General features: G+C 48.3%; 1 protein-coding gene across 1 annotated transcript in view; it reads left to right on the top strand.

The window, feature by feature from the left end:
• LOC115179220 (semaphorin-5B-like) overlaps positions 1-24,488 on the top strand; it is a 59,118-nt gene that overhangs the window by 11,565 nt on the left and 23,065 nt on the right. The window contains exons 4-9 of the mRNA XM_029740613.1: positions 1,976-2,074; positions 7,406-7,619; positions 8,259-8,544; positions 14,773-14,908; positions 16,086-16,293; positions 16,622-16,829. Coding sequence (XP_029596473.1) covers positions 1,976-2,074; positions 7,406-7,619; positions 8,259-8,544; positions 14,773-14,908; positions 16,086-16,293; positions 16,622-16,829 — 1,151 coding nt within the window. The remainder of the gene's footprint in view (positions 1-1,975; positions 2,075-7,405; positions 7,620-8,258; positions 8,545-14,772; positions 14,909-16,085; positions 16,294-16,621; positions 16,830-24,488) is intronic.

Genomic DNA, 24,488 nt, shown 5'->3' with positions numbered 1-24,488 from the left:
CTACGTTAAAGGGGCTGCCCTCACCAGAGATATTTAGATGGAGAAAGACAGATGACTGGTAGAGTTCTACATTAAAGGGGCTGCCCTCACCAGAGATATTTAGATAGAGAAAGACAGACGACTGGTAGAGTTCTACATTAAAGGGGCTGCCCTCACCAGAGATATTTAGATAGAGAAAGACAGACGACTGGTAGAGTTCTACATTAAAGGGGCTGCCCTCACCAGAGATATTTAGATAGAGAAAGACAGACGACTGGTAGAGTTCTACATTAAAGGGGCTGCCCTCACCAGAGATATTTAGATGGAGAAAGACAGATGACTGGTAGAGTACTACATTAAAGGGGCTGCCCTCACCAGAGATATTTAGATAGAGAAAGACAGATGACTGGTAGAGTTCTACATTAAAGGGGCTGCCCTCACCAGAGATATTTAGATAGAGAAAGACAGACGACTGGTAGAGTTCTACATTAAAGGGGCTGCCCTCACCAGAGATATTTAGATAGAGAAAGACAGACGACTGGTAGAGTTCTACATTAAAGGGGCTGCCCTCACCAGAGATATTTAGATAGAGAAAGACAGACGACTGGTAGAGTTCTACATTAAAGGGGCTGCCCTCACCAGAGATATTTAGATGGAGAAAGACAGATGACTGGTAGAGTTCTACATTAAAGGGGCTGCCCTCACCACAGATATTTAGATAGAGAAAGACAGACGACTGGTAGAGTTCTACATTAAAGGGGCTGCCCTCACCAGAGATATTTAGATAGAGAAAGACAGACGACTGGTAGAGTTCTACATTAAAGGGGCTGCCCTCACCAGAGATATTTAGATAGAGAAAGACAGACGACTGGTAGAGTTCTACATTAAAGGGGCTGCCCTCACCAGAGATATTTAGATGGAGAAAGACAGATGACTGGTAGAGTTCTACATTAAAGGGGCTGCCCTCACCAGAGATATTTAGATGGAGAAAGACAGACGACTGGTAGAGTTCTACATTAAAGGGGCTGCCCTCACCAGAGATATTTAGATGGAGAAAGACAGATGACTGGTAGAGTTCTACATTAAAGGGGCTGCCCTCACCAGAGATATTTAGATAGAGAAAGACAGATGACTGGTAGAGTTCTACATTAAAGGGGCTGCCCTCACCAGAGATATTTAGATAGAGAAAGACAGACGACTGGTAGAGTTCTACATTAAAGGGGCTGCCCTCACCAGAGATATTTAGATAGAGAAAGACAGACGACTGGTAGAGTTCTACATTAAAGGGGCTGCCCTCACCAGAGATATTTAGATAGAGAAAGACAGACGACTGGTAGAGTTCTACATTAAAGGGGCTGCCCTCACCAGAGATATTTAGATAGAGAAAGACAGACGACTGGTAGAGTTCTACATTAAAGGGGCTGCCCTCACCAGAGATATTTAGATAGAGAAAGACAGACGACTGGTAGAGTTCTACATTAAAGGGGCTGCCCTCACCAGAGATATTTAGATAGAGAAAGACAGACGACTGGTAGAGTTCTACATTAAAGGGGCTGCCCTCACCAGAGATATTTAGATAGAGAAAGACAGACGACTGGTAGAGTTCTACATTAAAGGGGCTGCCCTCACCAGAGATATTTAGATAGAGAAAGACAGACGACTGGTAGAGTTCTACATTAAAGGGGCTGCCCTCACCAGAGATATTTAGATAGAGAAAGACAGATGACTGGTAGAGTTCTACATTAAAGGGGCTGCCCTCACCAGAGATATTTAGATAAAGACAGATGACTGGTAGAGTTCTACATTAAAGGGGCTGCCCTCACCAGAGATATTTAGATAAAGACAGATGACTGGTAGAGTTCTACATTAAAGGGGCTGCCCTCACCAGAGATATTTAGATAGCTTCAATGAAATGTACTAGAAGCTGTACTAACCTTGTACAGGAATAAATGAACATAGACTATTGTATGGTGGTGTTATGTTCCCGTCCCCGCAGGATGAGTGTCAGAACTACATCCGAGTCCTGCTCATTACCGGGAGGCGGATCTTTACCTGTGGAACCAACGCCTTTACCCCCGTCTGCACCACCCGGCAGGTAAGAGGGAGAGGAGGATGAAGATAGAGTTGAAGGAGATGAGAGAGGAGTAACAGGAGAGGGAGATGAGTAACAGGAGAGGGAGAGAGGAGTAACAGGAGAGGGAGATGAGAGAGGAGTAACAGGAGAGGGAGATGAGTAACAGGAGAGGGAGATGGAGATGAGAGAGGAGTAACAGGAGAGGGGGATGAGAGAGGAGTAACAGGAGAGGGAGATGAGAGATGAGTAACAGGAGAGGGAGAGAGGAGTAACAGGAGAGGGAGATGAGAGAGGAGTAACAGGAGAGGGAGATGAGAGAGGAGTAACAGGAGAGGGAGATGAGTAACAGGAGAGGGAGATGGAGATGAGAGAGGAGTAACAGGAGAGAGGGATGAGAGAGGAGTAACAGGAGAGGGAGATGAGAGATGAGTAACAGGAGAGGGAGATGAGAGAGGAGTAACAGGAGAGGGAGATGAGAGAGGAGTAACAGGAGAGGGAGATGGAGATGAGAGAGGAGTAACAGGAGAGGGGGATGAGAGAGGAGTAACAGGAGAGGGGGATGAGAGAGGAGTAACAGGAGAGGGAGATGAGAGAGGAGTTACAGGAGAGGGAGAGGGAAATGAGAGAGGAGTAACAGGAGAGGGAGATGAGAGAGGAGTAACAGGAGAGGGAGATGAGAGAGGAGTAACAGAAGAGGGAGAGAGGAGTAACAGGAGAGGGAGAGAGGAGTAACAGGAGAGGGAGGGGAGAGAGGAGTAACAGGTGAGGGAGATGAGAGAGGAGTAACAGGAGAGGGGGATGAGAGAGGAGTAACAGGAGAGGGGGATGAGAGAGGAGTAACAGGAGAGGGAGATGAGAGAGGAGTAACAGGAGTGGGGGGATGAGAGAGGAGTAACAGGAGAGGGAGATGAGAGAGGAGTAACAGGAGAGGGAGATGAGAGAGGAGTAACAGGAGAGGGAGATGAGAGAGGAGTAACAGGAGAGGGGGGGATGAGAGAGGAGTAACAGGAGAGGGAGATGAGTAACAGGAGAGGGAGATGAGAGAGGAGTAACAGGAGAGGGAGATGAGAGAGGAGAAACAGGAGAGGGGGATGAGAGAGGAGTAACAGGAGAGGGAGATGAGAGATGAGTAACAGGAGAGGGAGAGAGGAGTAACAGGAGAGGGAGATGAGAGAGGAGTAACAGGAGAGGGAGATGAGAGAGGAGTAACAGGAGAGGGAGATGAGTAACAGGAGAGGGAGATGGAGATGAGAGAGGAGTAACAGGAGAGGGGGATGAGAGAGGAGTAACAGGAGAGGGAGATGAGAGATGAGTAACAGGAGAGGGAGAGAGGAGTAACAGGAGAGGGAGATGAGAGAGGAGTAACAGGAGAGGGAGATGAGAGAGGAGTAACAGGAGAGGGAGATGAGTAACAGGAGAGGGAGATGGAGATGAGAGAGGAGTAACAGGAGAGGGGGATGAGAGAGGAGTAACAGGAGAGGGAGATGAGAGATGAGTAACAGGAGAGGGAGATGAGAGAGGAGTAACAGGAGAGGGAGATGAGAGAGGAGTAACAGGAGAGGGAGATGGAGATGAGAGAGGAGTAACAGGAGAGGGGGATGAGAGAGGAGTAACAGGAGAGGGGGATGAGAGAGGAGTAACAGGAGAGGGAGATGAGAGAGGAGTAACAGGAGAGGGAGAGGGAAATGAGAGAGGAGTAACAGGAGAGGGAGATGAGAGAGGAGTAACAGGAGAGGGAGATGAGAGAGGAGTAACAGAAGAGGGAGAGAGGAGTAACAGGAGAGGGAGAGAGGAGTAACAGGAGAGGGAGGGGAGAGAGGAGTAACAGGTGAGGGAGATGAGAGAGGAGTAACAGGAGAGGGGGATGAGAGAGGAGTAACAGGAGAGGGAGATGAGAGAGGAGTAACAGGAGAGGGAGATGAGAGAGGAGTAACAGGAGAGGGGGGATGAGAGAGGAGTAACAGGAGAGGGAGAGGGGGATGAGAGAGGAGTAACAGGAGAGGGAGATGAGAGAGGAGTAACAGGAGAGGGGGGATGAGAGAGGAGTAACAGGAGAGGGAGATGAGAGAGGAGTAACAGGAGAGGGAGATGAGAGAGGAGTAACAGGAGAGGGAGATGAGTAACAGGAGAGGGAGATGAGAGAGGAGTAACAGGAGAGGGAGATGAGAGAGGAGTAACAGGAGAGGGAGATGAGAGAGGAGTAACAGGAGAGGGGGGATGAGAGAGGAGTAACAGGAGAGGGAGATGAGTAACAGGAGAGGGAGATGAGAGAGGAGTAACAGGAGAGGGAGATGAGAGAGGAGAAACAGGAGAGGGGGATGAGAGAGGAGTAACAGGAGAGGGGGGTGAGTAACAGGAGAGGGAGATGAGAGAGGAGTAACAGGAGAGGGAGATGAGAGAGGAGTAACAGGAGAGGGAGATGAGAGAGGAGTAACAGGAGAGGGAGATGAGAGAGGAGTAACAGGAGAGGGGGGATGAGAGAGGAGTAACAGGAGAGGGAGAGGGGGATGAGAGAGGAGTAACAGGAGAGGGAGATGAGAGAGGAGTAACAGGAGAGGGAGAGGGGGATGAGAGAGGAGTAACAGGAGAGGGAGATGAGAGAGGAGTAACAGGAGAGGGAGATGAGAGAGGAGTAACAGGAGAGGGGGGATGAGAGAGGAGTAACAGGAGAGGGAGATGAGAGAGGAGTAACAGGAGAGGGAGATGAGAGAGGAGTAACAGGAGAGGGAGATGAGTAACAGGAGAGGGAGATGAGAGAGGAGTAACAGGAGAGGGAGATGAGAGAGGAGTAACAGGAGAGGGAGATGAGAGAGGAGTAACAGGAGAGGGGGGATGAGAGAGGAGTAACAGGAGAGGGAGATGAGAGAGGAGTAACAGGAGAGGGAGATGAGAGAGGAGTAACAGGAGAGGGAGATGAGAGAGGAGTAACAGGTGAGGGAGATGAGAGAGGAGTAACAGGAGAGGGAGATGAGAGAGGAGTAACAGGAGAGGGGGGATGAGAGAGGAGTAACAGGAGAGGGAGATGAGAGAGGAGTAACAGGAGAGGGAGATGAGAGAGGAGTAACAGGAGAGGGAGATGAGAGAGGAGTAACAGGAGAGGGGGGATGAGAGAGGAGTAACAGGAGAGGGAGATGAGAGAGGAGTAACAGGAGAGGGAGATGAGAGAGGAGTAACAGGAGAGGGGGATGAGAGAGGAGTAACAGGAGAGGGGGATGAGAGAGGAGTAACAGGAGAGGGAGATGAGAGAGGAGTAACAGGAGAGGGAGATGAGAGAGGAGTAACAGGAGAGGGAGATGAGAGAGGAGTAACAGGAGAGGGAGATGGAGATGAGAGAGGAGTAACAGGAGAGGGGGATGAGAGAGGAGTAACAGGAGAGGGGGATGAGAGAGGAGTAACAGGAGAGGGGGATGAGAGAGGAGTAACAGGAGAGGGGGATGAGAGAGGAGTAACAGGAGAGGGGATGAGAGATGAGAAACAGGAGAGGGAGATGAGAGAGGAGTAACAGGAGAGGGGGGATGAGAGAGGAGTAACAGGAGAGGGGGATGAGAGAGGAGTAACAGGAGAGGGGGATGAGAGAGGAGTAACAGGAGAGGGAGATGAGAGAGGAGTAACAGGAGAGGGAGAGGGGGATGAGAGAGGAGTAACAGGAGAGGGAGATGAGAGAGGAGTAACAGGAGAGGGAGAGAGGAGTAACAGGAGAGGGAGAGGGGGATGAGAGAGGAGTAACAGGAGAGGGAGATGAGAGAGAAGTAACAGGAGAGGGAGATGAGAGAGGAGTAACAGGAGAGGGAGAGAGGAGTAACAGGAGAGGGAGAGGGGGATGAGAGAGGAGTAACAGGAGAGGGAGATGAGAGAGAAGTAACAGGAGAGGGAGATGAGTAACAGGAGAGGGAGATGAGAGAGGAGTAACAGGAGAGAGAGATGAGAGAGGAGTAACAGGCGAGGGAGATGAGAGAGGAGTAACAGGAGAGGGAGATGAGAGAGGAGTAACAGGAGATTGGGATGAGAGAGGAGTAACAGGAGAGGGGGGATGAGAGAGGAGTAACAGGAGAGGGAGATGAGAGAGGAGTAACAGGAGAGGGAGATGAGAGAGGAGTAACAGGAGAGGGAGATGAGAGAGGGAGTAACAGGAGAGGGAGATGATGAGAGGAGTAACAGGAGAGGGAGATGAGAGGAGTAACAGGAACAAGGAGAGGGGATGAGAGAGGAGTAACAGGAGAGGGAGATGAGAGAGGAGTAACAGGAGAGGGGGGATGGGGAGAGGAGTAACAGGAGAGGGGGGATGAGAGAGGAGTAACAGGAGAGGGGAGATGAGAGAGGAGTGAACAGGAGAGGGGGATGAGAGAGGAGTAACAGGAGAGGGAGGATGAGTAACAGGAGAGGGAGAGGAGAGAGGAGTAAACAGGAGAGGGAGGTGAGAGAGGGAGTAACAGGAGAGGGGGATGAGAGAGGAGTAACAGGAGAGGGGGATGAGAGAGGAGTAACAGGAGAGGGAGATGAGAGAGGAGTAACAGGAGAGGGAGATGAGAGATGAGTAACAGTAGAGGGAGATGAGAGAGGAGTAACAGGAGAGGGAGATGAGAGAGGAGTAACAGGAGAGGGAGATGAGTAACAGGAGAGGGGAGATGAGAGAGGAGTAACAGGAGAGGGGGATGAGAGAGGAGTAACAGGAGAGGGGGGATGAGAGAGGAGTAACAGGAGAGGGGGATGAGAGAGGAGTAACAGAGAGGAGTAAAGGAGGGGGATGAGAGGGAGTAACAGGAGAGGGGGATGAGAGAGAGGGAGATGAGAGAGGAGTACAGGAGAGGGGGGATGAGAGAGGAGTAACAGGAGAGGGAGATGAGAGAGGAGTAACAGGAGAGGGGGGATGAGAGAGGAGTAACAGGAGAGGGAGATGAGAGAGGAGTAACAGGAGAGGGAGATGAGAGAGGAGTAACAGGAGAGGGAGATGAGAGAGGAGTAACAGGAGAGGGGGATGAGAGAGGAGTAACAGGAGAGGGGGATGAGAGAGGAGTAACAGGAGAGGGAGAGGGGGATGAGAGAGGAGTAACAGGAGTAACAGGAGAGGGAGATGAGAGATGAGTAACAGGAGAGGGAGATGAGAGAGGAGTAACAGGAGAGGGAGATGAGAGAGGAGTAACAGGAGAGGGAGATGAGAGAGGAGTAACAGGAGAGGGAGATGAGAGAGGAGTAACAGGAGAGGGAGATGAGAGAGGAGTAACAGGAGACGTTCGAGTGGGCTTATGGTAGAGAAATGAACATTAAATTCTCTGGCAACAGCTCTGGTGGACATTCCTGCAGTCAGCATGCCAATTCCCCCCCCCCCCCCCCCCTCCTTCCATCCTCTTCCAGATAGGAAACATCAGTCGGGTGATGGACACGGTGAACGGGGTGGCGAGATGCCCCTACGACCCGCGTCACAACTCCACTGCCATGGTAACAGAGAAGGGTGAACTCTACGCCGCCACTGTCATCGACTTCTCGGGTCGTGACCCCGTCATCTACCGTAGCCTTGGTAACATGCCGCCGCTGCGAACAGCCCAGTACAACTCCAAATGGCTCAACGGTAAACACATCTGTACCATACACTCTTAGAAAAAAAGAGAACCCTTTGAAGAACCCTTTTTGGTTCCAGGTAGAACCTTTTTGGTTCCAGGTAGAACCCTTTTGGGATCCATGTTGAACCCCCAAAAGGGTTCTACCTAGAGCCAAAAAGGGTTATCCTATAGGGACAGCCGAATAACCCTTTTGGAACTCTTTTGTCTAATAGTGTAGGAATAGAATTGGATCATGACTGTACTTCCTGCTTTGCTTCCTGGTTATGGGTACATTCAATATGGCTGCCGGTCCACCCATCAGGGAACATAGACTTGATGGGTATTTGCATTCTAGCAATTCTATTTCAATGCCAGTACATTACTGAACAGCCAACTGTAACTAGAGGCACTCCTTATGTTCTAACGTGAAAGGAATCCTAGAGGATGAGTCATAATGGTAATAGGAAAGTGTAAGGAAGAGAAAGATACTGATTCCATGCCAAGAACATCATTGCTCACATTCCTGCCGCTGCATCAGCCGTTTGGAGCTGAAATACCATATCTCATGCCTAGCTTACACCTTCCCTCCATCTCTTTCTCTATTCCTCTCTTCTCCCCTCCCTCTCTCCCTTCCCTTCTCCCTTCTTCTCCTCCCCTCCCTCCTCCAGACCCTCACTTTATCTCAGTCTATGAGGTGGGTCTCTTCACCTATTTCTTCCTGAGAGAGAACGCAGTCGAACACGACTGCGGTCGGACCGTGTTCTCCCGGGTCGCCCGGGTCTGTAAGAACGACGTGGGCGGTCGCTTCCTATTGGAGGACACGTGGACTACGTTCATGAAGGCGCGGTTGAACTGCTCGCGGTCAGGAGAGATCCCCTTCTACTATAACGAGCTGCAGAGCACCTTCTATCTGCCCGAACAGGACCTCATCTATGGCATCTTCACCACCAACGTGTGAGTGAGAGTGACACACGTGCACATACACACAGACACACAGATGCACATACACACACATAAAATTAACACACACATTGTCAGTCATACACACACAGGCACTTTTACATGTACAGAACCAGTCAAAAGTTTGGACACGCCTACTCATTCAAGGGTTTTTCTTAATTTTTTACTATTTTCTACATTGCAAAGCTGTCATCAAGGCAAAGGGTGGCTACTTTGAAGAATCTCAAATATAAAATATTTGTTTAACACTTTTTTGCTTACTACATGATTCCATATGTATTATTTCATAGTTTTGATGTCTTCACTATTATTCTACAATGTATAAAATAGTAAAAATAAAGAAAAACCCTGGAATGAGTAGGTGTGTCCAAACGTTTGACTGGTACTGTATATATATACATGTATAGATGCAGGCACACACACACACAGACACACATCTGCAAAAGTACAAGGAGTACCTTTAAAACAGCCCCAATAAGTGAATGACAGCATAATTTAGTAGCCACACACACACACACACACAAGACGCACAAGCTCACTGACACACACCTTTATTCTCCATCTATCCAGTCCCACTTTGTTTTAGTCAATGTATTTACACATTGCCCTAACAGCATCCTGCTGAGGCTGAAGGTGTTACAGATGCTAAGAAGCATATTACAAAGGGACTACAACCCAGCGAGGCAATCCTCTCTTGTAATTTTAGGCTGTTTGGACAAATGCTGAGAGGAGGGAAGTGAAAATCCCTTCTAGAGTCTTTTCTCCTGTCTGTGCTGGTGCCCTTGGCGTAGTGACAGAGCAGAACCTTGTCTGGGAGAGACGTTTTAGTCCGCAAGGAAGAATGGTGTTGGAGGATAACCAGTTAAGAACATTTCTGTGTGACTGTGAAACACTTAAATAGTTTTCAAACTCAAAGGGTTGTGGAAATCGATTGTGGTCAACAATTTGTGTTAGTTAACCCTATCAGGTTTAGGGTTGCTGTCTGTCTGTCAGTGTGTCGGTCCTACTCTGTGCATAGCCCAAAGCATCATATCCTGTCCAGAACCCCTCTCTGCCAGTCTGTAGTCCCATGTTCCTCCTCCTTGGTCTGTCCAGAACCCCTCTCTGCCAGTCTGTAGTCCCATGTTCCTCCTCCTTGGTCTGTTCAGAACCCCACTCTGCCAGTCTGTAGTCCCATGTTCCTCCTCCTTGGTCTGTTCAGAACCCCTCTCTGCCAGTCTGTAGTCCCATGTTCCTCCTCCTTGGTCTGTTCAGAACCCCTCTCTGCCAGTCTGTAGTCCCATGTTCCTCCTCCTTGGTCTGTTCAGAACCCCTCTCTGCCAGTCTGTAGTCCCATGTTCCTCCTCCTTGGTCTGTTCAGAACCCCTCTCTGCCAGTCTGTAGTCCCATGTTCCTCCTCCTTGGTCTGTTCAGAACCCCTCTCTGTCAGTCTGTAGTCCCATGTTCCTCCTCCTTGGTCTGTTCAGAACCCCTCTCTGCCAGTCTGTAGTCCCATGTTCCTCCTCCTTGGTCTGTTCAGAACCCCTCTCTGCCAGTCTGTAGTCCCATGTTCCTCCTCCTTGGTCTGTTCAGAACCCCTCTCTGCCAGTCTGTAGTCCCATGTTCCTCCTCCTTGGTCTGTTCAGAACCCCTCTCTGCCAGTCTGTAGTCCCATGTTCCTCCTCCTTGGTCTGTTCAGAACCCCTCTCTGCCAGTCTGTAGTCCCATGTTCCTCCTCCTTGGTCTGTTCAGAACCCCTCTCTGCCAGTCTGTAGTCCCATGTTCCTCCTCCTTGGTCTGTTCAGAACCCCTCTCTGCCAGTCTGTAGTCCCATGTTCCTCCTCCTTGGTCTGTCCAGAACCCCTCTCTGCCAGTCTGTAGTCCCATGTTCCTCCTCCTTGGTCTGTTCAGAACCCCTCTCTGCCAGTCTGTAGTCCCATGTTCCTCCTCCTTGGTCTGTTCAGAACCCCTCTCTGCCAGTCTGTAGTCCCATGTTCCTCCTCCTTGGTCTGTTCAGAACCCCTCTCTGCCAGTCTGTAGTCCCATGTTCCTCCTCCTTGGTCTGTTCAGAACCCCTCTCTGCCATTCTGTAGTCCCATGTTCCTCCTCCTTGGTCTGTTCAGAACCCCTCTCTGCCAGTCTGTAGTCCCATGTTCCTCCTCCTTGGTCCTGTTCAGAACCCCTCTCTGCCAGTCTGTAGTCCCATGTTCCTTCTCCTTGGTCTGTTCAGAACCCCTCTCTGCCAGTCTGTAGTCCCATGTTCCTCCTCCTTGGTCTGTTCAGAACCCCCTCTCTGCCAGTCTGTAGTCCCATGTTCCTCCTCCTTGGTCTGTTCAGAACCCCTCTCTGCCAGTCTGTAGTCCCATGTTCCTCCTCCTTGGTCTGTTCAGAACCCCTCTCTGCCAGTCTGTAGTCCCATGTTCCTCCTCCTTGGTCTGTTCAGAACCCCTCTCTGCCAGTCTGTAGTCCCATGTTCCTTCTCCTTGGTCTGTTCAGAACCCCTCTCTGCCAGTCTGTAGTCCCATGTTCCTCCTCCTTGGTCTGTTCAGAACCCCTCTCTGCCAGTCTGTAGTCCCATGTTCCTCCTCCTTGGTCTGTCCAGAACCCCTCTCTGCCAGTCTGTAGTCCCATGTTCCTCCTCCTTGGTCTGTTCAGAACCCCTCTCTGCCAGTCTGTAGTCCCATGTTCCTCCTCCTTGGTCTGTTCAGAACCCCTCTCTGCCAGTCTGTAGTCCCATGTTTCTTCTCCTTGGTCTGTTCAGAACCCCTCTCTGCCAGTCTGTAGTCCCATGTTCCTCCTCCTTGGTCTGTTCAGAACCCTTCTCTGCCAGTCTGTAGTCCCATGTTCCTCCTCCTTGGTCTGTCCAGAACCCCTCTCTGCCAGTCTGTAGTCCCATGTTCCTTCTCCTTGGTCTGTTCAGAACCCCTCTCTGCCAGTCTGTAGTCCCATGTTCCTCCTCCTTGGTCTGTTCAGAACCCCTCTCTGCCAGTCTGTAGTCCCATGTTCCTCCTCCTTGGTCTGTCCAGAACCCCTCTCTGCCAGTCTGTAGTCCCGTGTTCCTTCTCCTTGGTCTGTTCAGAACCCCTCTCTGCCAGTCTGTAGTCCCGTGTTCCTCCTCCTTGGTCTGTTCAGGACCCCTCTCTGCCAGTCTGTAGTCCCATGTTCCTCCTCCTTGGTCTGATACAGTACAGTCAGATACAGTACAGTCAGCCACAGTACAGTCAGCCACAGTACAGTCAGCTACAGCCAGCTACAGTAGTCAGCTACAGTACAGTCAGATACAATACAGTCAGCTACAGTCAGATACAGTACATTCTGCTACAGTATAGTCTGCTACAGTCAGCCACAGTACAGTCAGCTACAGTCTGATACAGTACAGCCAGATACAGTACAGTCTTCCCTGTGGCTCAGTTCGTAGAGCATGGTGTTTGCAATGCCAGGGTTGTGAGTTCGATTCCCACGGGGGGCCAGCACAAAAAAACAAAAAAAAAGAAATGCATGAAATGAAATGTATGCATTCACTACTGTAAGTCGCTCTGGATAAGAGCGTCTGCTAAATGACTAAAATGTAAATGTAAATGTCTGCTACAGTACAGTCAGATACAGTACAGTCTGCTACAGTACAGTCTGCTACAGAACAGTCTGCTACAGTACAGTCTGCTACAGAACAGTCTGCTACAGAACAGTCTGCTACAGTACAGTCTGCTACAGTACAGTCTGATACAGTACAGTCAGTTAGTCAGATACAGTACAGTCTGCTACAGTACAGTCTGCTACAGTACAGTCCGGTACAGTACAGTCCGGTACAGTACAGTCCGCTACAGTACAGTCTGCTACAGTACAGTCTGCTACAGTACAGTCTGATACAGTTCAATCTGATACAGTACAGTCTGCTACAGTACAGTCTGCTACAGTACAGTCAAGTACAGTCTGATACAGTACAGTCTGATACAGTACAGTCTGATACAGTCAAGTACAGTACAGTCAAGTACAGTTTGATACAGTACAGTCTGCTACAGTACAGTCTGCTAGAGTACAGTCTGATACAGTACAGTCTGATACAGTACAGCCTGCTACAGTACAGTCTGCTACAGTACAGTCTGATACAGTACAGTCTGATACAGTACAGTCAAGTACAGTCTGCTACAGAACAGTCTTCTACAGTACAGTCTGCTATAGTACAGTCTTCTACAGTACAGTCTTCTACAGTACAGTCTGATACAGTACAGTCTGATACAGTACAGTCTGATACAGTACAGTCAAGTACAGTCCGCTACAGTACAATCCGCTACAGTACAGTCAGTTACAGTCGGCTACAGTACAGTCGGCTACAGTACAGTCTGGTACAGTACAGTACAGTCTGGTACAGTCCGCTACAGTACAGTCCGCTACAGTACAGTCCGCTACAGTACAGTCCGCTACAGTCAGCTACAGTACAGTCTGGTACAGTACAGTCTGCTACAGTACAGTCTGGTACAGTACAGTCCGCTACAGTACAGCCCGCTACAGTACAGTCTGCTACAGTACAGTCTGCTACAGTACAGCCTGCTACAGTACAGCCTGTTACAGTACAGCCTGCTACAGTACAGTCTGCTACAGTACAGCCTGTTACAGTACAGCCTGCTACAGTACAGCCCGCTACAGTACAGTCCGCTACAGTACAGTCCGGTACAGTACAGTCCGCTACAGTACAGTCCGCTACAGTACAGTCCGCTACAGTACAGCCTGGTACAGTACAGTCTGCTACAGTACAGTCTGCTACAGTACAGTCTGGTACAGTACAGTCAGCTACAGTACAGTCTGGTACAGTACAGTCTGGTACAGTACAGCCTGCTACAGTACAGTCTGGTACAGTACAGCCTGCTACAGTACAGCCTGCTACAGTACAGCCTGCTACAGTACAGTCTGCTACAGTACAGTCTGCTAAAGTACAGTCTGCTACAGTACAGCCTGCTACAGTACAGCCTGCTACAGTACAGCCTGCTACAGTACAGTCCGCTTCAGTACAGTCCGCTACAGTCTGCTACAGTACAGCCTGCTACAGTACAGTCTGCTACAGTACAGCCCGCTACAGTACAGCCTGCTACAGTACAGTCTGCTAAAGTACAGTACCCCAGTGGTTCCTTTCATACCTGTACTAATGGTCCTATTGAGAGAGAGAGCGGTAGCATCAGTTTGGGCCCATATTACTGGCACAAGCACTCTTCTGTCTGAGGTCCATTTTGGAATCACCCAGGGCAGAGCTAAAAGGCTTGTAAACTCTGAGGTATTGAGAAAGACATCTTATCCCAGTCGCACAGACAAAAGACAGGCTGCAAGGCATTGAAACGATAGTGATCTCAGGTATCCTCCAGGGATAACGGGAACAACTCTGAAAGACCTTAGTGATGAAGACGTGGCGTGTCTTGATCTGCGCCTGGATCTCTCCGATTCGGAGGGTTTTACCATATAAATAGAATCTACAGAAAGGGCTTGGAACCTCTAACCCTGGCAATTTGACTGTTACACGGGTGCACTCGCAATGGCTGCCAGTCCACCCATTATGCCATCATTAACTTGAATGTTCTGTAGATTCTATTACTATGAGTTTTGCCTTGTGTGTCGGTTGCAGTTCCTTGTTGTAGTCCTTTTCTACTTACCCTTTCACTCCTTTTACCAGTGAATACTTGGTCTGTTTTGCAGCTGAGAGGTTTGAATGACTGTGAGGAATGTTTAAAGGAGCTGGTCTATAGGAAATAAAGACAACCAAGTCTGTGTCAGCACTGGGAGATCATCAAAAATCATTATCCTGTCATTATCCTGTCATTATCCGGTCATTATCCAATTAGGTGCCATATTATACCTTATATTCATAGTGATGATAACTATTATAATTGATAGATAAATGTCTCTGTATATTGAAGACGTCATTAAGCTCTCTTTTGAACTAAGAATATAAGTAGGTCTTACACATCAATTCAGTTCTTTATGAACAGTGGTTTCTTATATCAAATAGGCTGCTGTATTTTTCCTGCTGATGTACGTGCAACGGGCTTTATAAATGTATTTCATGGATTGGATTGAAAAAAGTGGACGGCGCTCAACCAACGTGAGTCGAGGTGCAACCAAAACATTTGATCATCATTGAAAAGGAAAGGGCACAACGCTCGCTCGCTCACCGTTAAAAACAGCATCGATTGGTTCACTGCCATGGCCTCTGAGTCACGGTTTCCTGATGTCTTTATGTCCCTCTCCTCCGAACAGGAACAGCATCTCTGCGTCGGCTGTGTGTGCTTTCAACCTCAGCGCCATCACCCAGGCTTTCAACGGACCGTTCCGTTACCAGGAGAACCCTCGTACAAGCTGGCTCTCCACCCCCAACCCCATCCCCAACTTCCAGGTAGGGGACGATGCAAAGTCTACTGTCTGGTCTTCTACTAGATTCCTTATTTCACTGTTTCCCAGCCCTCTACTCAGGGACCAAGATGTTTCACGTATGTCTTGTAGCTCTGAACTAGCACACCTGATTCCACTAGTCGGTGACTCAAATGAGCCTTTCATCACACCTGATTCCACTAGTCAGTGACTCAAATGAGCCTTTCATCACACCTGATTCCACTAGTCGGTGACTCAAATGAGCCTTTCATCACACCTGATTCCACTAGTCGGTGACTCAAATGAGCCTTTCATCACACCTGATTCCACTAGTCGGTGACTCAAATGAGCCTTTCATCACACCTGATTCCACTAGTCGGTGACTCAAATGAGCCTTTCATCACACCTGATTCCACTAGTCGGTGACTCAAATGAGCCTTTCATCACACCTGATTCCACTAGTCGGGGACTCAAATGAGCCTTTCATCACACCTGATTCCACTAGTCAGTGACTCAAATGATGTAACACGGGTCGTATAAAGGGGACCAAGGCGCAGCGTGTATAGTGCTCATATTCACTTTTATTATGAAGACACTAGAACAAAACAACAAAACGACCGACAACAGTTCCGTCAGCTGAACATACACTAAACAGAAAACAACTACCCACAAAACCCAGGAAGAAAAACCCCTACTTAAATATGATCTCTAATCAGAGGCAACGAGGATCAGCTGCCTCCAATTAGAGATCAACTCAAACAATCCCAACATAGAAATAGAAAAACTAGAACTAAAACAGAAATAGAAAACATAGAACAAACACCCCCTGTCACGTCCTGACCTACTCTCTACCATAGAAAATAACAACTTACAATGGTCAGGACATGACAAATGAGCCTTTCATCACACCTGATTCCACTAGTCAGTGACTCAAATGAGCCTTTCATCACACCTGAGTCCACTAGTCAATGACTCAAATGAGCCTTTCATCACACCTGATTCCACTAGTCAATGACTCAAATGAGCCTTTCATCACACCTGATTCCACTAGTCAATGACTCAAATGAGCCTTTCATCAAGCTCCTAGGCTCCACCTTGTGATCTCTGGTTTATTGCAAAATAAATCAGTATAATTTAGGAAAGGGACTTTTATGTTAAATATCAAATCAAAAAGTTGTCCTTCCCTCTGTCTGCCCCCTCAGTGTGATACCCTGGAGGAGCGTGGTCCAGGGGAGAACCAGACGGAGCGCAGCCTGCAGGACGCCCAGCGTCTCTTCCTCATGTCTGACGTGGTGCAGCCCGTCTCCACCGACCCCCTCCTGTACCAGGACAACATCCGTTTCTCCAAGCTGGTGGTGGACATCGTGCAGGGCCGAGACACCCTCTACCACGTCATGTACATCGGCACTGGTGAATCGAGAGAGAGAGAGAGGAGAGAGAGGAGAGAGAGAGAGAGAGAGAGAGAGAGAGAGAGAGAGAGAGAGAGAGAGAGAGAGAGAGAGAGAGAGAGAGAGAGAGAGAGAGAGAGGAGAGAGAGAGAGAGAGAGAGAGAGAGAGAGAGAGAGAGAGAGAGAGAGAGAGAGAGAGAGAGAGAGAGAGAGAGAGAGAGAGAGGAGAGAGAGAGAGAGAGAGAGAGAGAGAGAGGAGAGAGAGAGAGAGAGAGAGAGAGAGAGAGAGAGAGAGAGAGAGAGAGGCTAGGCTAGGCTAGATGTCTCATTTTGTCTGTTTGTCCAATAAGAATACGGCACCATCCTGAAGGCCCTCTCCACGACCAATAAAAGCATGCGGGGGTGTTACCTGGAAGAGATGAGGCTCCTCCCTGAGGGCGAAAGCGAGCCAATCAAGAGCCTTGAAATCCTCCACAGTGATAGGTCGTTGTTTGTGGGGCTTAGCGACAGGGTGCTGAAGATCCCACTGGAAAGATGCTCCAGCTACAAAACTGAACGGTAAGAAGACCACTCCCACGCACCCGCTTCAATACCCCACCACTTATAGGCTGCAGTTCAATCAAACCTGCCTTTGCAATGTTTACGAAGTGTCTTTGTTTATAAACTACTTCCTGTACACTTCTTGTTCTGGAAAGTGGATGTATCTACTGGTGAGGGCAAAGTCCAGAAGATAATAATAATATTGTATCAGTATTCTACCTGAAGCTAATCATATTAGTGACAGTTAATTGGAAAGAAGCCAAACTTTCTGTCCTCCAGCCTAGCAGGGTCTGACTGATCCAGACAGGAAGTAGTCAAATGCAGGAATGGTGGTGTTATTACTGTTATGACTACTGATATAAAAAATTAAAATAAATGATATATGAGGTCTCCTACACCCCACAGCCCCCCGTAGCTTCCATAGGACCTCAGACACCCAATGATGTCTCACCTTACTGTACAGTATAAATAATGGTAGTGTTATGGCTATAATGGTATCACACCTTACTGTACAGTATGAAGAATGGTGGTGTTATCACTATAATGGTATCACACCTTACTGTACAGTATGAAGAATGGTGGTGTTATCACTATAATGATATCACACCTTACTGTACAGTATGAAGAATGGTAGTGTTATTACTATAATGGTATCACACCTTACTGTACAGTATGAAGAATGGTGGTGTTATCACTATAATGGTATCACACCTTACTGTACAGTATGAAGAATGGTAGTGTTATGACTATAATGATATCACACCTTACTGTACAGTATGAAGAATGGTGGTGTTATCACTATAATGGTATCACACCTTACTGTACAGTATGAAGAATGGTAGTGTTATGACTATAATGATATCACACCTTACTGTACAGTATGAAGAATGGTGGTGTTATCACTATAATGGTATCACACCTTACTGTACAGTATGAAGAATGGTAGTGTTATGACTATAATGATATCACACCTTACTGTACAGTATGAAGAATGGTGGTGTTATCACTATAATGGTATCACACCTTACTGTACAGTATGAAGAATGGTAGTGTTATGACTATAATGATATCACACCTTACTGTGCAGTATGAAGAATGGTGGGTATCACTATAATGGTATCACACCTTACTGTACAGTATGAATAATGGTGGTGTTATTACTATAATGATATCACACCTTACTGTACAGTATGAAGAATGGTAGTGTTATTACTATAATGATATCACACCTTACTGTACAGTATGAAGAATGGTGGTGTTATCACTATAATGGTATCACACTTTACTGTACAGTATGAAGAATGGTAGTGTTATTACTATAATGATATCACACCTTACTGTACAGTATGAAGAATGGTAGTGTTATGACTATAATGATATCACACCTTACTGTACAGTATGAAGAATGGTAGTGTTATCACTATAATGATATCACACCTTACTGTACAGTATGAAGAATGGTAGTGTTATTACTATAATGATATCACACCTTACTGTACAGTATGAAGAATGGTAGTGTTATTACTGTAATGATATCACACCTTACTGTACAGTATGAAGAATGGTAGTGTTATCACTATAATGATATCACACCTTACTGTACAGTATGAAGAATGGTAGTGTTATCACTATAATGATCACACCTTACTGTACAGTATGAAGAATGGTGGTGTTATCACTATAATGATATCACACCTTACTGTACAGTATGAAGAATGGTAGTGTTATCACTATAATGATCACACCTTACTGTACAGTATGAAGAATGGTGGTGTTATCACTATAATGATATCACACCTTACTGTACAGTATGAAGAATGGTGGTGTTATCACTATAATGATATCACACCTTACTGTACAGTATGAAGAATGGTAGTGTTATCACTATAATGATCACACCTTACTGTACAGTATGAAGAATGGTAGTGTTATTACTATAATGATATCACACCTTACTGTACAGTATGAATAATGGTAGTGTTATCACTATAATGACTACTGATATATAAGGTTTCTTACACTCCTGTAGCTTCCATAGGTTCCACATCCTGTCCACCTCTAACAGCCAATGCCATGACACCTAACAATACATACACAGTGTTATGACTACTGATATATGTGGTTTAATACATATTAACATATAATTATTATATATGTATATTCATATATAATATATGCAATTTAGCAGACGCTTTTATTCATACAGTATAAGCCAAACAGCATTTGCCAGTTATTCACTCATGAATAATCCCATACTTTATCTGCCATGTCATTACCCCCTGTTCATACTATACAGATGAAGTCAGATATATTGGCACCAATACATGATATATTGGCACCCTTGCATGACTCACCTTTTCTTCTCAAATGCGTTTATTTTTTTTGGGGGGGGGGATTCTAAATGAAATTGAAAAAAAATGATTGGCCTAGACTAAATTATTCAAAATTCTAATTAACTTGGTTGGAGGCAATGGTTCTCATTTACTGTGTAATTTATCTCACCTGTGGTAAGTTGCAGGTGCCTGCAGGGTAAAAATAGCAATTGAACGAGTTTTGAAAAGAAAAACAGCTCACTCTACTCAGTTGCACTCCTTTTGTAAAGTGCAATGTGTCAACATTTGGCCACATCTGTAAGTGACCAATCCAGCTGAGACTTCCTGTAATTACATTTGACCTCTCCCGTTGGATGAATCCCTGCTAGCTCCTTGTGAACACTGCCCTCTGCCTCTCCCGGTGCTAGTGGGGAAAAAACTCATTTCCTCTGGTTCCGGCTGCAGACTGGAGCCAGTACAATGGCAGTCTGGGATGGTGTTGCAGTGCCAGCAGAGGTTTTCTGTGCGATCCATCACGCTCACCTGTCAGAGGGGAGGAGGGAGGAGGAGGGGAACAGGAAATAAATACAGTCAGGGAAAAAGAGAGAGGGAGAGAGAGGGTTGTTGATGTGGGAAAGATAGTGAACTGACCTCCTCCCTAACTGACTGGACATGGATGGATGTTAACGTGAAACGTGAAAGGCATCCCATCCCATTACTACAATAGATGAAGTAGTTGTACTGGTGATTGCATGTGTCCTACCCCTAGCTTTTACCACATTTTACATATCATCCTGGGCAGTGATTGGGGACATTGCCATGTGCAGGGTGCCGTTTTTCGGATGGGACGTTAAACGGGTGCCCTGACTCTCTGTAGTCATTAAAGATCCCATGGCACTTAATATAGAGTAGGGTTGTTAACCCCGGTGTCCTGGCTAAAATATCCAATCTGTTCCTCATGGCCACCAATTTTTTTTACTTTATTTAACTAGGCAAGTCAGTTAAGAACAAATTCTTATTTTCAATGACGGCCTAGGAACAGTGGGTTAACTGCCTTGTTCAGGGGCAGAACGGCATATTTTTACCTTGTCAGCTCGGGGATTCGACTTTGCAATCTTCCAGTTACTAGTCCAACGCTCTAACCACTAGGCTACCTGCCACCCTAATCGTCCCCCTAGCTACTCCCTTCCAACCCCATGTCAGGAACTACCTAGCCTAGCCACTCCCTTCCAACCCCATGTCAGGAACCACCTAGCCTAGCCACTCCCTTCCAACCCCATGTCAGGAACCACCTAGCCTAGCCACTCCCTTCCAACCCCATGTCAGGAACTACCTAGCCTAGCCACTCCCTTCCAACCCCATGTCAGGAATCACCTAGCCTAGCCACTCCCTTCCAACCCCATGTCAGGAATCACCTAGCCTAGCCACTCCCTTCCAACCCCATGTCAGGAACTACCTAGCCTAGCCACTCCCTTCCAACCCCATGTCAGGAACCACCTAGCCTAGCCACTCCCTTCCAACCCCATGTCAGAACCACCTAGTCTAGCCACTCCCTTCCAACCCCATGTCAGGAACCACCTAGCCTAGCCACTCCCTTCCAACCCCATGTCAGGAACTACCTAGCCTAGCCACTCCCTTCCAACCCCATGTCAGGAACCACCTAGCCTAGCCACTCCCTTCCAACCCCATGTCAGGAACTACCTAGCCTAGCCACTCCCTTCCAATCCCATGTCAGGAATCACCTAGCCTAGCCACTCCCTTCCAACCCCATGTCAGGAACTACCTAGCCTAGCCACTCCCTTCCAATCCCATGTCAGGAACTACCTAGTCTAGCCACTCCCTTCCAACCCCATGTCAGGAATCACCTAGCCTAGCCACTCCCTTCCAACCCCATGTCAGGAATCACCTAGCCTAGCCACTCCCTTCCAACCCCATGTCAGGAATTACCTAGCCTAGCTACTCCCTTCCAACTCCATGTCAGGAACTACCTAGCCTAGCCACTCCCTTCCAACCCCATGTCAGGAATCACCTAGCCTAGCCACTCCCTTCCAACCCCATGTCAGGAATCACCTAGCCTAGCCACTCCCTTCCAACCCCATGTCAGGAATCACCTAGCCTAGCCACTCCCTTCCAACCCCATGTCAGGAACTACCTAGCCTAGCCACTCCCTTCCAACCCCATGTCAGGAACTACCTAGCCTAGCCACTCCCTTCCAACCCCATGTCAGGAACCACCTAGCCTAGCCACTCCCTTCCAACCCCATGTCAGGAACTACCTAGCCTAGCCACTCCCTTCCAACCCCATGTCAGGAACTACCTAGCCTAGCCACTCCCTTCCAACCTCATGTCAGGAATCACCTAGCCTAGCCACTCCCTTCCAACCCCATGTCAGGAACTACCTAGCCTAGCCACTCCCTTCCAACCCCATGTCAGGAATCACCTAGCCTAGCCACTCCCTTCCAACCCCATGTCAGGAACTACCTAGCCTAGCCACTCCCTTCCAACCCCATGTCAGGAACTACCTAGCCTAGCCACTCCCTTCCAACCCCATGTCAGGAACTACCTAGCCTAGCCACTCCCTTCCAACCCCATGTCAGGAACCACCTAGCCTAGCCACTCCCTTCCAACCCCATGTCAGGAATCACCTAGCCTAGCCACTCCCTTCCAACCCCATGTCAGGAACCACCTAGCCTAGCCACTCCCTTCCAACCCCATGTCAGGAACCACCTAGCCTAGCCACTCCCTTCCAACCCCATGTCAGGAACTACCTAGCCTAGCCACTCCCTTCCAACCCCATGTCAGGAATCACCTAGCCTAGCCACTCCCTTCCAACCCCATGTCAGGAACTACCTAGCCTAGCCACTCCCTTCCAACCCCATGTCAGGAATCACCTAGCCTAGCCACTCCCTTCCAACCCCATGTCAGGAATCACCTAGCCTAGCCACTCCCTTCCAACCCCATGTCAGGAACTACCTAGCCTAGCCACTCCCTTCCAACCCCATGTCAGGAACTACCTAGCCTAGCCACTCACAACCCCATCAACCCCAGTGTGCCCCCAGGTTACGTTTTCTCTCATTATCCTCTGTGCTCTGAATGGCATCTGCGTGTGTAGACATTTTGGCTCTACAGACCAGGGTTACCGACCGCGTGTGGAGACACTTTCGGCTCTACAGACCATAGTTACGAGCTGCGTGTGGAGACATTTAGGCTCTACAGACCATAGTTACGAGCTGTGGGTTGTTTATTTAATTGTTCTGAGAGAAACTGTTTCCTTCCCTCCCCCTAAGGATAAATAATCACAGTAATACACTTGACAAACGCCGATATTAGTGACTTGACTTGCAGCCACACAGGGAAATATTGTATTACATGCATAATGGATGAGAGCCCTCTCTTACTAGCAGCTTGCTTAGTGTTTTAGCTATAATCCTATAATCTATGGTAGTTATTGGCCAAGTGGGTTTAGCCTCTTAATATCTCAAAGAGCTCCTTGGTTACCTTCTCCATAGCAGAACTGTGAGGAGAGTAGAATGAGGAAGTAGTTAACTGTGAGGAGAGTAGAATGGGGAAGTAGTTAACTGTGAGGAGAGTAGAATGGGGAAGGGGTTAACTGTGAGGAGAGTAGAATGGGGAAGGGGTTAACTGTGAGGAGAGTAGAATGAGGAAGTAGTTAACTGTGAGGAGAGTAGAATGGGGAAGTAGTTAACTGTGAGGAGAGTAGAATGGGGAAGGGGTTAACTGTGAGGAGAGTAGAATGGGGAAGGGGTTAACTGTGAGGAGAGTAGAATGGGGAAGTAGTTAACTGTGAGGAGAGTAGAATGGGGAAGGGGTTAACTGTGAGGAGAGTAGAATGGGGAAGGGGTTAACTGTGAGGAGAGTAGAATGAGGAAGTAGTTAACTGTGAGGAGAGTAGAATGAGGAAGTAGTTAACTGTGAGGAGAGTAGAATGGGGAAGTGGTTAACTGTGAGGAGAGTAGAATGAGGAAGTGATTAACTGGTTGAGAGTAGAATGGGGAAGGGGTTAACTGGGGGGAAGAGGGATGGAGGCTGGGGTTGGGTGGAAGAGGAGTGGAGGCTGTTGTTGGGGGGAAAAGGGGTGGAGGCTGGGGTTGGGGAAAGAGGAGTGGAGGCTTGGGTTGGGGGAAAAGAGGTAGAGGCTGGGATTGGTGGGAAAAAGGGTAGAGCCTGGGGTTGGGGGGAAGAGGAGTGGAGGCTGGGGTTGGGGGGAAGAGGAGTGGAGGCTGGGGTCGGGGGGAAGAGGAGTAGAGGCTGGGGTTGGGGGGAAGAGGAGTGGAGGCTGGGGTTGGGGGAAGAGGAGTGGAGGCTGGGGGGAAGAGGAGTGGAGGCTGGGTTTGGGGGGGAGTGGAGTGGAGGCTAGGGTTGGGGAAGAGGAGTGGAGGCTGGGTTTGGGGGGGAGTGGAGTGGAGGCTGGGTTTGGGGGGAAGAGGAGTGGAGGCTGGGGTTGGGGGGGAAGAGGAGTGGAGGCTGGGGTTGGGGGGAAGAGGAGTGGAGGCTGGGTTTGGGGGGAGTGGAGTGGAGGCTGGGTTGGGGGGGAAGAGGAGTAGAGGCTGGGGTTGGGGGGAAGAGGAGTGGAGACTGGGGTTGGGGGGAAGAGGAGTGGAGGCTGGGTTGGGGGGGAAGAGGAGTAGAGGCTGGGGTTGGGGGGGAAGAGGAGTGGAGGCTGGGGTTGGGGGGAAGAGGAGTGGAGGCTGGGTTTGGGGGGGAGTGGAGTGGAGGCTGGGTTGGGGGGGAAGAGGAGTAGAGGCTGGGGTTGGGTGGGAAGTTTTCTACAATAATGTAGGGGCTTTATTGGGGTTTTCCTCCCAGGATATATACAAACACAAGAGCACACACACCCTAGTACATAATAATTTGTGTAACACACACACACACACACACACACTAATGTGTGTAAAACACACACACACAACACACACCCTAGTACATAATAATGTGTGAAAACACACACACACACCCTATGAGCATACCCCTGCCCCCTACCCATCCCTCTCACACAACCATTATTTAGTGCAGTCTGTAGCCGCCAGCCCGTCAGCAGGGTGATCAACACAGTGGTTGTTAGATAGTCTCTCCCCCGCTGCCTGCTAAACTGATATTACTGCTGATATCAGGAACTGATCTGTCAACTATTTATTACAGGGGAGTGTTTTGTTGGTCGCGCTCCCTATACAGAATACCAATAAGTCCTAGGTAGTGTCATAGGCGTCGTAAGGATTGGACCAAGGCGCAGCGGGTAAAGTGCTCATCTTCTTAATTTATTTAAAGAAAAAACACTTAAACAAAATAAACAAAACGACGTAACAGTTCCGTAAGGCAACACAGGCTATACAGGAAAATAACCACCC

Source organism: Salmo trutta, chromosome 39 (assembly GCF_901001165.1).
Source record: "Salmo trutta chromosome 39, fSalTru1.1, whole genome shotgun sequence".
NCBI lineage: Eukaryota > Metazoa > Chordata > Actinopteri > Salmoniformes > Salmonidae > Salmo > Salmo trutta.
This window is presented reverse-complemented; position numbering and strand designations above follow the sequence as displayed.